The 15,747-nt window shown below is 43.3% G+C and overlaps 1 protein-coding gene across 1 annotated transcript in view; it reads right to left on the reverse strand.

Moving 5' to 3' along the window:
* Positions 1 to 15,747, reverse strand: part of MDFIC2 (MyoD family inhibitor domain containing 2) — a 151,207-nt gene that overhangs the window by 9,339 nt on the left and 126,121 nt on the right. Inside the window, exon 6 of the mRNA XM_060238798.1 lies at positions 8,726 to 8,935. Within this exon, the coding sequence (XP_060094781.1) occupies positions 8,726 to 8,935 (210 nt within the window). The remainder of the gene's footprint in view (positions 1 to 8,725; positions 8,936 to 15,747) is intronic.

Raw genomic sequence — 15,747 nt, forward strand, 5'->3', positions numbered from 1 at the left:
GTGACATTATTTTGTCACACATGCATGAAAGTCCCCTGCCGGGACTTCAAGAGGACTTGACAACCCTACTCTGCCATGGGAACATGCTGAGTGACTTTGGGCCAGCCACTTCCTTTCAGACTAACATGCCTGACAAGGTTGTTATAGACAGTGATCCTGTAGCTCAGCCATGGGGGACTGGATATAGGAATTTGGCTCCCAGCTCTGGGTGGGGTGCCACTGATACCAGCACTGAGAGTAGGAAGCTTAGAAGTAATACTGGATGCCTTATTATCCATGGAGGCCCAGGTCACCCCAGCTGCCAAATCAGCTTTTTCCATCTTTGGCAGATTAGGCAACTAGCCTCCTACATTTCCTCCCATGATTTGGCTACAGTGATTCATGCAATGGTCACTTCCAGGCTTGCAACCTGCTCTACACGGGGCTGCCCTTGTACCTGACCTGGAAACTGCAGCTACTGCAAAATACGGCAATGTGCTTGCTGACTGTACATCTTCATGAATGTACATTCAGCTGGTGCTATACCAACTGCACTAGTGGCCAATAGAGTTCTGTATTCTGTTCAAGGTGTTGGTGTTAACCTTTAAAGCCCTTTATGGCCAGGGATCAAAGTACCTACTGGACCAGCTCTCCCCATATGTGCCCCAAAGAGCCTTGCACTCAGTAGATCAACATCTACTGGTAATCCCCAGCCCCAAAGATGTCCATCTTACCTTGATCTGGGCCATCTTACCTTGACCTGGTGGAACAAGCTCCTAATAAAGATTAGGGCCCTCCAGGATCTATTACAGTTCTGCAGGTCCTGAAAATGGGTTGGTTTTGCCAGGCCTTTGGTTGAGGCAGCAGATTTCCAACAAATTTGGCCCCTCCTGCTCAACCTGCCCTTGATCTTGATGGCAGCGAATCTACCACTCTAAGAACCCATATCAATCAGTTTCCATATTTACTAGAAGTGGCCCAAAACCCCAGAAATGCTGCCCTAGAGCAGCCATTTGAGTGGGGAAGCAAAAAGGACCACTCAAATGGCTGCAAGCCTTCAGTGACCCTGATTGCTGGGAAGGCTTGCAGCTAGTTTAGACTAACCACCTGAACTGACTGCAAGCCTTTTCAGTGATCAGTTTTGCTCCTCTCCACCTGATTAGAAGTTGGGGGAAGCAAAACTGGACATGGAATGGCTAGCAGCCATTTTAGTGGTCCTTTTTGCTTCTCCCTAGGGACCACTCAAATGTCTGCCAGCCATTTCTCTCAATTGCCTATCCAGCCCCCAAAATGTCCCACAAAGGTCCCCCCTCCCCGAATGGTAAGGAGACCTGGCAACCCTATTTCCATCATTTCATTTTAATGGTTCATGAAACTTACATAGAGAAGAGACCATCTACATCTGAGGAGCCCTTTCCGTTAAAAATAGCTAGGGTTGCCAAGTCCAATTCAAGAAATATCTGGGGACTTTGGGGGTGGAGCCAGGAGATGTTGGGGCGGAGCCAGGAGCAAGGTTGTGACAAGCATAATTGAACTGCAAAGAGAGTTCTGGCCATCACATTTGAAGGGATTGCACACCTTTTAGATGCCTTCCTTCCATTGAATATAATGAAGGATAAGGGCACCTTCTTTTTGGGGCTCATAGAATTGGAACCCCTGGTCCAATTGTTTTGAAACTTGGAGGGTGTTTTGAGGAGAGGCAATAGATGATAGGCTTCAGATTGGGTGCCCAGAGCCCCAGATACTGGCAGATCAATTCTCCATTATACCCTATGGAAATTGGTCTTCATAGGGAATAATGCCCAGCAGACATTTTCCTCCCCCTCCCTCCGCTTTCTGATGACCCTGAAGTGGGGGAGGGCCTCCAAACTGGAGGACCCCCTGCCCCCACCTGGGGATTGGCAACCCTTAAAATAGCTAAAGTTCTCTTGCTATAGGAGGACATGGGAGAGTTCTGATTATTGTGAAAGATCAGTCATAAAATAGATCCTACCTAATGGTTGCTTTGGAGCATTGTGGTTTCTTCGGCTGATCTGTACTTAGTATTTCTTAGTTCAAGGATCATTAATATGATAGATGTGACACAATCCAGCCCTATTTGATGGTAATCCATTCTATTGCTGTCTTCTAAATAGCAATATCAGCAACTTTTCATCCAAGAACAAAAGCATCCCAGATGTTGTAGTGGGGCATTTCATGCCTTTGGAATTTGAATGTTTAAAATCAAAGTCAGAGACAGTGTAAACTGAGATACATCCCTTTGTGACAACTAAGGAGTCATGGACTTCCTGATTACAGAAGACTTGAACATTTATGGAACTTACATAATGTTACAAGTGAGCCAGGTAGGTGTAGCTGAAGGGAAAAGGTATGGGGAAAGAGGCAAGATTTAGAGAGAGAGAAGCAAGGCAAAGGTCAATAAAAATAAACCCAGACAAATATGAAACACAAACAGGAAATCCTGGGTGGGATCCAGCCAACTTTTCTGTCAGTGAGAAAGGAAGGAGGGAGTCTCTCTTGATTGTGCAAAAATGCTATGCCTGTGTATCATGGGACATGCATGGACAAAAGTAATGTGAGATTGAAGTTGTGGAAAGAAGCAGAATTGACCAGGACTGACTGAAAAAGATGACCGGATCCAACACTCTGCCTAAAGGTACTGACCAGCCTGTCTGCCAAAATATTCTTCCTGGTTCCTTTTAATTAAGCCAGTTGAAGCCAGTTTTAAAAGTTTTGAATAATTTAGTCTAAACCATTAGATTGATTTAGTTTTTTATTTATTGTCAGCCCTAATTGGTGTTTTTAAACTGTGACCTTTTAAATACATTTTTTAAAAAATAATTGTTGTTTTTATTGTGTTTGTATAATGTTTTGTTTATATTGTTAATATAAACAAGGGGAAAAGGTGGCTAATAAATGTTTTAAATAAAGAAATAAATAAATTTCACTTGAGAGGACCTGGCTGAGGAAGTATTCCTGACATAATAATGTGATCTTTCTGTGTGTCCCTATCCATTTCCCAATTACTAGTTAAGAACATAAGAGAAGCCATGTTGGACCAGGCCAATGGCCCATCCAGTCCAACACTCTATGTCACACAGTGGCCAAAAAACCCAGGTGCCACCAGGAGGTCCACTGGTGGAGCCAGGACACTAGAAGCCCTCCCACTTCCCCCCACCAAGCACCAAGAATACAGAGCATCAGTGCCCCAGACAGAAAGTTCCATCAATACACTGTGGCTAATAGACATTGATGGACCTCTGCTCCATATGTTTATCCAATCCCCTCTTGAAGCTGGCTATGCTTTAGAGTCCTACATTTCCACTTCCATATTTAAGGGGGAGCAATGCTCAGGACACCTCATTAATGGTGGATCTTCCAAATACTTTTCTGCAGTGCTTTTTTTTTTTGTAGAAAAAGGCCAGCATGAGCTCATTTGCATATTAGACCACACTGGTTGGCCTGAGAGCACGTGGCTGCCACATGGCAGGTCAAGCCAGCCAGAGCCCTGGCTAGCCCAGGCAGAGCTCCGCTCTTGTGAGCTCTGGGAGAACCAAAGCCCTGGTTTTCTGTAACAGGATACTAGGAAGCAGTTCTGGGGACCACCAGCAACTAACTGAAATATAAGGAACCAGTCAAGATCAGTTGGAGGAACAGCTGCACTGTGTTACGCACCATTTAGAAGTGTGGTGGTGGGGGGAGTATTTTTCAGAATAATCAATCTGGGGGTTTCTAGGGTTCTGGGGGCTTGTTTTTTGAGGTAGGGACACTGAATTTGCAGTGTAGCTGCTGGTGCCTCTCAACTCTCCTCCTTCAAAAAGACTGGACCAGGGGATCCAATTCTATGGCACCAGAATAAAGGGGGAAAGGGACACAGTCTCTTTAAATGCCTTCAAGCTAGGTATAACTCCACACTATGACTCCACACCAAAGTGATTGAACTCCAAAGGCAAAATGCAAAGTTCCCTCCAAAGGCATTTAGGTGGGTGAATGAACCCTGAAGGCATTTAAATTTTAAATGCCTTGCTGAGAGATCTCTCTGTTATACCCTCGGCTCCATTATAGCCTATGTAGACTAATCCGTTATAACCTACAGGGAGGGGGCTGTTTTTTGAGGTAGAGGCACAGGGTGTCTGTTGTGGGGGGAGAAGATATAGGAGATTGTAAGCCACTCTGAGTCTCTGATTCAGAGAGAAGGGCGGGGTATAAATCTGCAGTTCTTCTTCAAAGTTGCAATATAGCTGCTGGTGCCTCTCCTCAAACCTCCCCAGGTTTTTAAAAGATTGGACTAGGCCCCCAAAGAAGGAGCCCCTGAAAAGGCATGTAATGCCTTTAAATGCCTGAGTTCACTTGCCAAGTTGTGCCGCTGCCATGGCACAACTCAGCTTCTCCAAGCTGTGCCTGAATAAAATTTGAATAATTTAGCTTTTATTTGGGACTCCATAATTTGGTAGCTGAATCTGATTAGAGAGTGTGATTTGATTTAATGAATACCCAAATAATAGTGATAAGGTATTATTCAGATATTTATTTGGCTTGGTATACTGAATGCACACCTCTACAAGAACTCGTGGGCATTCGATGAAATTGCTGAACAAACAGGTTAAAACGGATAAAAGGAAGTACTTCTTCACCCAAAGGGTGATTAACATGTGGAATTCACTGCCACAGAAGGTGGTGGCGGCCACAAGCATAGCCACCTTCAAGAGGGGTTTAGATAAAAATATGGAGCAGAGGTCCATCAGTGGCTATTAGCCACAGTGTGTGTGTGTGTATAATTTTTTTGGCCACTGTGTGACACAGAGTGTTGGACTGGATGGGCCATTGGCCTGATCTAACACGGCTTCTCTTATGTTCTTATGTTCTCTAGCACCATTTAGTCCTCCAGTCTTCTATGATATCATCTTCCAAAATTTGCCACAGTTAATGTTTTATGCAAGCCTTTATCTCACATTCTGCAAATTTATCTCAGGTGCCTTGTGTTTATCCACTGTTCAGGCCTGTACTTCACACACACATGCAGAGAGGGCAATAAGCAGGGTTGTACCTTTCTAAGTCCACTTAAATCAGTACAAGGATGCAACTCTTGTTTAGGATTGCACTGTTTGTATCAGACTCAATAGTCATTCAGTTTTCCAGCCTTACACAGAACTAATTCACAGAGACACTTTGGGGACTTCTTTTTCCATACTGACTATAATTTTGGTGGACTCACACATCAGGGGATGTGCAAAGCCATTGGCTTACTATTTCTCCATATACCTAGTTTGTTTGTTTTTTCTCCTTCCATTACATATCCACATGTAATTTATACATCCCAGCTTCTCCTAAAGAAGATTTAGATTATTTAGCTTCCCAATTACATTTGCATAGTTCTTTAACATCCAGAATTACTGATGTTGACTTTGACCGAGCATCACAATTTCTGCATACATAAATGCCTCCTTCTCATAATTGCTTCTCTTTTCATCCAATTAAAGTTTATCTCCATTAATTTCAAAAAGTTTTCATGGCATGCCTTCCTTTACCATCACTCCTATGACTTCAACCCAAAATTTACAAAAAAAAAAAAAATGCTTGTGTGTCAGCTTTTAACTCTGCTAAATGTGTTTCCATTCCCTGATGAACTCTTTTAAAATATTCCTGAAAACATCTGTGATCTGTTACCCTATCAGCCTTCAGCAGTTTTGCCTCAAAATCTGCTTTCTGTCTTCAACCCCTTCCTCTTGCATACTATCCTCCTAATATGAAATGTTCTGAAATACTCTTTATCTAACCTGTGGAGGATAGGGTCTACCCACCAGGGGCCCACACCTTGGATGAAACTTCAGCTTTGGTAGGTAAGCGAACAACCAAGCCTGGGGGAGGGGTAGTATTGCTGGGCAAATCTAAGGCAGGTCAAGGGTGATTAACAGCTGTGGTATGAAGTGAGGGTGTGCCATTATGCGTGAGGAGAGGGTGGGGCAGAGGGCCAAGAAGGCCAGACCATAATGTGGGTTCAGTTATTGAGCTGTACCCTTAGAGCAGTGGCACAGAGAAAATGGAAGTGGCTAGAAGGAAAGAAGGAGCAGGAAATCGGAAAGACCAAGCTTACCTAACTGAGTGGGGTTAACTGCCCTGGGGAAGAAGTTGGCTTGCAGCCACTGCCTAAGACTTCTCCTTCCGGGCACAAGCAACCCCATCCATCATCTAGCCTTCTCTAGGCTTCAGCATTGTAGGCACCCTGCCTGACCACACCCATCCTAGGCCCATTCACTCTCTCTTTCCTCATTATTTGCATATTATTCCACTTTTCATTCAGGATCTCATAATTCCACTTTTCATTCAGGATCTCATAATTCCACTTTTCATTCAGGATCTCATAATTCAGGATCTCCCATTGTACCTTTAGGTGTTACTGCACTTACACTCTGACCAGACTAAGATCTCAATGGATTTCATAATTTATTATTCTGGATACATGGAATCATAGAGTTTTGTGTTCAATATTGTGTTCAGTTTTGGATACCACATTTTAAGAAGGATATAGACAAGCTGGAATGCGTCCAGAGGAGAGTGACGAAGATGGTGAGGAGTATGAAGACCAAGTCCTATGAGGAAAGGTTGAAGGAGCTGGGGATGTTTAGCCTGGAGAGAAGGCAGCTGAGAGAGGCAGCTGAAGGGCTGTCATATAGAGGATGGTGTGGAATTGTTTTCTGTGGCCCCAGAAAGTAGGACCAGAAGCATTGAGATGAAATTAAATCAAGAGTTTCTAGCTCAACATTAGGAAGTTCCTGACTGTTAGAGCGATTCCTCAGTGGAACAGACTTCCTCGGGAGGAGTGGGCTCTCCTTCCTTGGAGGTTTTTAACAGAGGCTAGATGGCCATCTGTCAGCAATGAAGATTCTGTGAATTTAGGGGGAAGTGTTTGTGAGTTTCCTGCATTGTGCAAGGGTTGGACTAGATGACCCTAAAGGCCTCTTCCAACTCTATGATTCTAAACAGTTGGAAGGGACCTCCAGGGTCATCTAGTCCAACTCCCTTCACAATGCAGGAAACTCACAAATACCTCCCCCTAAATTCACAGGATCCTCATTGCTTTCAGATGGCCATCTAGCCATGATAGATATACTCAAAATGAGCATTCAACTTGTTTCTCAATCTTTATCTAATGTGTCTCGGTGTCAAACTACACAAGACTTTTTTAATGAGCCGTTTTGATTCCCTGGACTCAATTTGCTTTCCTCACAGATACACAACTGCTGTGGGGAATGTCCTTTTAAAACTCTGTGTGGGACTTATTCTACTTGGACTTCAGAACAGCAGGGCTAGGAGGCAGTATCGGAAAGGCCCTGGGCCGTATATCCTGCTCAGTTGGCCCTCCAGGTATTTGACTGGCCACTGTGTGAAACTGGATGCTTGACTAGATTAACCACTTACATGATCCAGCAACACTCTTCCTATTTATCTAAAACATTTCTGTGCTGCCTTTTCACCCAAATAGGGTCCTCAAGGAGGCAAGCATTAAAACATTAAACCATTAAAACAGCACTGAGAATAAGGCATATATACAACAAATTATTCAATTAAAACATAAAAAGCTACAAGGTAGTCTCCTGTGCAAGCACTGACACCTAACAACACAACCAGCGAGAATGGCCTAATATAGTATGCCCAACAAAATTAAAAAAAAATTCCACCCACTAGTGGGAGACAGACAAATCTCCCTGGAGACGGGGTTCCAAAGTTATGGTGGCACACCCAAAGAGGTTTTCTCTTGGGTCGATATCTGTCTTATCTCAAAAGGCAGGGGTACCTGAAGCATAGCCACAGAAATTGACTGGGTAAGGAGAGTTGCTAGTTCATACAAGTAGTCCACCTACTCCAGCATCCAGTTGCACACAGTGGCCTGTTAGGTAATGCTTCCTAGAACTGGTATTGAGAGGTTTGCTAGTTCTGTATGTGGGAGTTCCCTTTACATACCATGAATAGTAGCCATTGATGGACTTATCCTCCATGAATCTATCCTCTTTTAAAAGCTGTTTAAACTCACGGTCATCATTATGTCCACTGGCACCGAATCCCACTATTTAATCACTTGTTCAGTAAAGAAATGTTCCCTTTTTACTCATCCTGAACCTATAACCCATCAACTTCATTGGGTGCTACCGAGTGCTTGCATTATAGGATAGGGAGGGGAAAAAATCTCTCTTTATCATCTTCTTCCATCCTACACATAATTTTATAAACATCTGCCATGTCCCCCTCCCCTTAATCATCTTGCCTGCGCTCTTCTGTATTTTTGCCAGCTCTCCAATATTCTTTTTGAGAGATAATCATAACCGTACATAGCATTCCAAATGACACCACACCTTAGCTCTAGAAAAGGGCATTACAATATTGGCCATTTTTTATTCTCAGTCCCTTTCCTAAGAATCCCAAGCCTGGAGTTTACCTTGCTTAATTGCCGCAGAGTGCCTCCTGTTTTCTGAATAGTTAATTGTTTTGACTGGCTGTATACACAGTGCAGTTAAGCACATGTCAGGGAAGTAGGATCATGTTCCTCCTTCCCAGCCTTTATGATTGGTCCTGCCCCATCCTGCAATTCAGCATCAAATTGTTCTGACCCCAACATATCTACGCCACAAATATGGATTCTCTATGAGGTGTTCCCTCTCTCTTATTCCCTTGCTCTGTATGTTTCATTAAACACCTGCAGAAGGCACTTAGATTACTTCTAGGAATCATTTTCGTTTCCGAAACCTACCGTTGCTGTCTCTTTCATGGACTGATGTGTTGTCTTCGAGGTAGCTGAACTGTTTCCTGCATTTCTCAAGAGATGATAATGTAGATGTACAAGATTCTGACTGTTTCCTTTCGTTGTCTTTGGATGGCACATCAGGGATGCTAAACTCAGATACTGAGCTCAGAACAATACTTTTCATTGGTTTCTCATCCTTAATTGTTAGCTGATTTTCTAGAGTGGGAAAAATATTGTCAACATCGATTTGTCATGATTTGAAATTTAACATTTGCCATATATACTGCACCCTTAACACATGTACGACCCCAAAGCCACCATATTTAATATTCAGTTTGGTGCTATTGTGGGGGTTATTTTTTGATTGCTCAGTTCAGCTGCCCATGAGCAAAGGTCCTGAATCTAAAAGACTTATCTCACCCTACATATCTATTACTCAATCCACTGAGACTGCTGCTATCAACTTAAAAGAGTGAGGGGCTGTTTAAGCTATATGACAGGGGCGGGGAACCTCTGTCCCAAGGACCGTATGCTGCCCTCGAGGTCACTTGGTGTGGCCCTTGGGGATTGCTGGGCCTAACCAAGCCAAGTGGCAGCCTCTCTGGGGCCTGGCTGGCCAGCGAGGATTGGGGGGCCCAGCCATGCAGCCTCCCCAGGACCAGGCAGGGATCACAGGCCCCAGATGTACTGAACGGCAGCCTCCCTGGGACCTGGCTGGCCAGCCAGAATTACTGCAGAGCCTGGAAAAGTTACTGTCGCAGTTCTGTTTGCACTTGATTATCCCAGATGGTGTGGCCTAATATGCTAATGAATGTGTGACCTAATATGCTAATATTAGGGGATATGGTCTAATATGCTACTGAGTTGCTGCTGGGCTTTTTCTACAAAAAGCCCTGGACCTATGCATTTGCTTAGAGTGGTGGGCCGTGTGTGTGCGCGCGCGCGCCAGACTAGGCTCTCCCCACATTACTTCACATAGAAAAACAATTATTTGCATTAATTTTGCTGGCCTGAATCATTCTCTCTCAGCGGAGCACTGTTTTTTAAGTTGATAATTTTTCATGGCCCGTGAATGATGTTATAAATATCCCTTTCGCCCTTGGCAGAAAAAAGGTTCCCCACCCCTGCTATATGATGTCGATGAACAGAGATTTTAAAGCAAATTGACTGGTTGTGAAACATTCCAGCTCTGACAGTTGCTTTAATTCTTGAGACAGACCTAAGGGGCCTTTCTTCTTGCTGTTTTTTTCCCCCTAATAGAGAAACTTTAACTCAATGTGGTTCAGTTTTGTAATCAACAACAACAACAACAACAAATTTTATTTGTATCCCGCCCTCCCCGCCGGAGCAGGCTCAAGGCGGCTAACAACATGGTTCAGAGTTAAATTATACAAGTAAATAAAACTACATTAAACATTATCAGCATTTAATTAAAATCTGGTTAAGCTTTAAAATTAAATTAATTAATTTTTAAAAGTGCTAGTGCTATGTTTACTTTTTCTGATGGCGGTTTCCTTCGCAATTTCCATTTTCATCAGGGAAAGCCAGTCTGAAGAGGAAGGTCTTGCAGGCCCTGCGGAACTGTTCTAGGTCCCGCAGGGCCCGCATTTCCTCTGGAAGTTGGTTCCATAGGCTCGGGGCTATAGAGGAGAAGGCCCGGTTACGGGTGCTTTGCAGCTTCACCTCTCTCGGTCCGGGGATAGTCAGCAGGTTTTTCCCGGCTGACCTCAGTGCTCTCTGGGGTTCATATGAGGAGAGACGGTCCCTAAGGTAGACAGGTCCTCGACCATATAGGGCTTTAAAGGTAATGACCAGCACTTTGTAACGAACCCGGTATGTAACTGGCAGCCAGTGCAGTTCACGCAGCCCAGGCTGTATGTGCTCCCATTTAGGGAGTCCCAGCAACAGTCTAGCCGCTGCGTTCTGCACAGAGGCAGCCCCATGTAGAGGGCATTACAGTAATCCAGTCTCGAGGTGACCGTTGCATGAAGCACCATTGCCAGATCTTGGCGCTCTAGGAAGGGAGCCAACTGCTTTGCCCGCCTTAGATGGAAAAAGGCTGACTTGGCAGTGGCTGCAATCTGGGCCTCCATTGATAATGCAGGCTCCAGTAAAACTCCCAGGCTCTTAACTCGGTGCGCCGCTTTCAACGGCGCCCCGTCGAAGACCGGGAGAGGTATTTCCCCTCCCCGAGCGCCCCGACCCAGACAAAGGACTTCTGTCTTCGCTGGATTCAGTTTCAGCCCGCTCTTCCTCAACCATTCCATTCTTCTGTGTTAAGTGGTGGCAGGGCCACCGGAAGATAATCCTGGTCTCAGGGTAAAATCCTAGTCTCCCGTGTGGAGTCACATCCTGCATCCCCCTGAACAGTTGTGAATAGGCAACACAGCATATCTGAGCACACATGATATTGAAATGATAAATATATTTTATACTTCACTATGTAGTATTTAATGATGATAAATCCATTAAGACTCATGAATGGTGATGCCTCAGACAGACAGGTTGCATGTGTGACTCTGTATGTCACTGTCCTGAAGGTCAAAGATGAAAGGTTGGATGGGCACAATTTTATTTGTAGCTTTTAGGATCAAAATCACTAAGAGCCCTGAACAAATGCAGGGAGTGGGTAGGATAAAGAAATATAAAATTGGATCAGATACTGAAGGTTCTTACCTGGCTTTCCCTTACACATGAAGCAATTCAACTTGATGTGAATGCAGATCTTTTAGGTATGATATTTATTTATTTATTTTATATCCCGCCCTCCCCGCCGAAGGCAGGTTCAGGGCAACTTACAGACCAAGGGTCGACACAAGCACATTAGTGTGACCGATAAAATAAACAACAATTAAAACATAAGACATAAAAACAATTTTAAAACATTTGCATGTGCTATATTGGTGCTGTTGCTTTATACCAACTCCCAAAGACCATTTCTGCTAGAGAGTCCCCATTTTTATTATTTCAGTCACATGGTCAAGTGTATTAAATCAATAACCAGTTCATCCCTTAGAAATTTAACTAAACAGATTTTCAACTGTAAGATTTTTGTGTTGTTTTTTTAAAAATCAAATATATATCAATATTCAAAAATCTCCATTATGGTCTCCTAAATGGCCGTAAGCATTCAACAATAGTAAATAGAGAAACTGGGAAGAAATAATCAGCAAATGCTAAATAAGCATTTGCTTTATCCACATGCTGTTCTGTGCATCGTCGAGCTTTTTCCTTCAAGTGCCAGCAGAAAGGAAATCAAAACTTGATATATAAAGGCATAGATTTAACCTGAGTTCCCCATTAAACCACCCTCAAAGAAAAGGGTAAAAAAGCTGTCATTCAAATACTCTTTTGTTTGTTCAAAAATGAAAATAGAGTGCATTTTACTGTCAGACTTCTATTCTGAAAAGTGTTTCCACTAAGTAATGTTATACGTGCCTTGTTAGAGCAAGATCAAGTCCTGGTACAATCACCATAACAAGCAACTTGCTATGACAAGCAGGATCCTGCCTTCCAGAAAACATTGTTGTCAAGAAGAAAGAGGGGCACAATTATAGGTCTCCATTACATTTTTATGCAATTACCCTCAGCTCAGCCATGGGCCAATCTACATTACGTCTTTTATCAATTTAATGCTTGCAGAAAGTGTCTGCAGAAATCAAGTTTACACTGGGCCAGCATGAAATCATGTGGTTAGCTTTTCCTGTAGAGTTTTTTTTTTTTGGCATTATATTGGTATGATAAGAGGCCCAGAGCCTGGTGGGGGGAAATTAACAAGACCAAAGACTTTTAAAATATATAGTGCATCATTTGTATTATTTATGAGACATTTAAATGAAACAAATTAAATTACAATTAAGCATAGCCAGGATGTCAAAGTCAAAATGCCAGATTCTGAATATCAAAGCACACAGTGCTTAAAAAACAAACATACACTAATATATATATATATATATATATATATATATATATATATATATATATATATATATACAGGTGATTCACACAGGAGTGTCTGATCAGAATTTGGCCAGCCATTTTGTGGTGGCACTGTTTGGGATGGCTCCGGTTCACATGAATCTGCCTGTCTGTGCCCAGCCTATGACTTGAAGTGTTGGTGTGTTAGAACTTCAGTCATTAATTTCTGTTCTGAGGGTGTAGCCAGAAGGTCTTTTTTCACTTAAAGGGACAGTTTTTCACCAGCTGTTTGTATTCCCCTATCTTTGAACTCATTAGAAATCTGGAACAACCATCTATCACCCTTGATAGATGGTACCTTGGCTCTCACACACCTTCTTTGTGTACTAAAACTTGAGAACTTAAGACATATCTATTTCCAATGTCATTAGAAGATGAAGATTCTCAGTGGTAGGCCTGTATTCTGATAATGTGGTTTAGTAATAAAGTTCCAACATGAGGCTAGCTAAGCTTTTTTCCTTCACAGATGTCTAGTGGAAGTTTAGAAACAGATAATCTTGACATATTGCATCCCTTGTGGTTTGTCTTCAGCATCTGGTACTTGTAGATTTTTTTTGTTTGCTGTCACTGTATACCCAATTTAAGTGGCTTGAAGACGATAAGATCTATTGTAACTTGAAAATTTGCTCCTTGTTTTTAGATAGAGTTTAGTGCTGATGCTTTATGCATTATATTATTTTATGTTATGTTTTTATACTGTTGAGAGCCAGTGTGGTGCAGTGTTGAAAGTGCTGGACTGAGATCAGGTATCTCCAGTTTGAATCCCTACTCCACCATGGAAGTTCATTTTCAGTTATTTACTCTCAGCCTAATTTACATCACAGGAATATTGTGAGGATAAGGCTAGTGTTGGGGGCAAACCACCTAATGAATTATAGTTTGCCATGGTTTGTGGTTCACAAACTGAAGAACCATGATGAACTTCCATGAATATTGACACAATTTATGGTGGTTTGTGGCAGTCCGTAAAGACCAGAAAGCAAACACCCTGCTTTTGGTACTTAATGAGAAACAGCTGAGTGGCTGGGAGCTTCCCGCTGCTCAGCTGTTTCGTTTTAATGGCTCAGAGCCATTTAAACCTTCCTTTCAGCTCCCCTTGGTTTTTCACAGGGAGCAGAAAGTAGGGTTAAATGGCTCTGAGCTATTTAAACCAGTGCTGCTTTCTGCTCCTCATGGCTGGGAGCCATTTAAACTCTGCTTTTAGGTCCCCACAGCTTTTTACAGAGAGCAGAAAGCAGGGTTTAAATGGCCCTGCTTTATTCACTCTGCAAAAAGCCATCGGGAGCAGAAAACAGGGTTTGAATGGTTGGATGCCATTTTAAACCTGCTTTTAGCTCTGTGGCTTTTTGGAGGGGGCAGAAATAAGGGTTTAGATGACTCTTAAGTTTTGGGCTGTCTTGTGTGGCCTTGTTTAAGGGAGACCAATAAAGCTGAGCCTTCAGGGAGAAGTCTCCCCACCGGCCCAGTTTTGAGCTCTCTTGTGCAGCTGCTTTAAATTGGGCTGCACAAGGAAGCCCAATGGAGCTGAGCCCACAGGGAGAAGTCTCCCCATCAGCCCAGCTTTGAGCTTTCTTGCACAGCGCCATTTAAAGTCCCCAGGGGGCACTTCAACCCCTCCTGCCTGCTGACCACTGCTGAACAAATCTGGCTCAAATGCCTTCAACTGGAACTCAGTTCTGAGTTCCAAATGAGATGGTCATGGATATAGACTCTTCTCGCCATATATGTCTTATTACTGCTTGCCAACAATAGTAGTGGTATCAAGAAACCTTTACTGACTTCCACAGCTGCCAAAAGCCACAATGCCACCTTCAAGACCAAGATTCTTTCTGGGTCCCCTTCATATCATGCAAAAATTATTTGAATGACCTTCTAAGATCCTTGGACTCCCAGATGGACAGGAGTTCTAGCATTTTGAAAGAAATGGTACAGATTAGGGAAGTAGTAGATAGGGGTACCCTATCATCATCAAGCCGCATACCAAAGTGACAGCTGCCCTCCCACACACACCCACGCACACAAAAATGAATACCGTATGTTTTCCTATGGGGAAGTGAGGCAACTGTCCCCGATGGGAGGCTAGGGATCCACCCACCCAAGGAATGCCAGATGTTTCCTAAGAGGGAAAAAGGGGGGTCAGCCTATGCTTCTGGTGTAGCCTGCTTCATATTTTTTGGGGAAAGCATGTTTTGCAACACAGACATTATTTAGAGAATTGTGGAGACATACCTATTGGATAAAATGATGGCTTTAAAACTGAACACAGCTAACCTTATACGTGTAACATGTCCCTTTAACATCAGGTTTCATCAGGTTGCGTGTCGATAAAACTCTCTGGGAACTCAGTAACGCCATAGAGTTTTGCATGAATCCTAGATGCTTGGTTTGCAACACCCCACAGTTATTTGTTGAGAGGATGCAGTTGTGTGTGTAAAATGGTAGCTATTTTTGCACCGGTTTGTGTTTGCAATGGGTGAGCTCTTCAAAAACAGATGCTTTGTAATTCTAGGAGATTCCCAGCCCCGAGGTTGGCAACCCTAATGCTGGGCATCTGTGCAAAAGCTGTGCTTTGGGGAAAAAACTATGTTGAGGGTGTTAAAGGTTTTTCAGTGTCTCTCTGTACAGGGTCCCGTGCTCTTTAATTTGTTCATTAATGATCTGGAGTTGGGAGTAAGCAGCGAAGTGGCCAAGTGGCCAAGTTTGCAGATGACACTAAATTGTTCAGGATGGTGAGAACCAGAGAGGATTGTGAGGCACTCCAAAGGGATCTGTTGAGGCTGGATGAGCGGGCGTCAACATGGCAGATGAGGTTCAATGTGGCCAAGTGCAAAGTAATGCACATTGGGGCCAAGAATCCCAGCTACAAATACAAGTTGATGGGGTGTGAACTGGCAAAGACTGACCAAGAGAGAGATCTAGGGGTCATGGTAGATAACTCACTGAAAATGTCAAGACAGTGTGCGACTGCAATAAAAAAGGCCAACGCCATGCTGGGAATTATTAGGAAGGGAATTGAAAACAAATCAGCCAGTATCATAATGCCCCTGTAT

The sequence above is a fragment of the Heteronotia binoei genome, chromosome 5, assembly GCF_032191835.1.
Source record: "Heteronotia binoei isolate CCM8104 ecotype False Entrance Well chromosome 5, APGP_CSIRO_Hbin_v1, whole genome shotgun sequence".
In the NCBI taxonomy this organism is placed as follows: domain Eukaryota; kingdom Metazoa; phylum Chordata; class Lepidosauria; order Squamata; family Gekkonidae; genus Heteronotia; species Heteronotia binoei.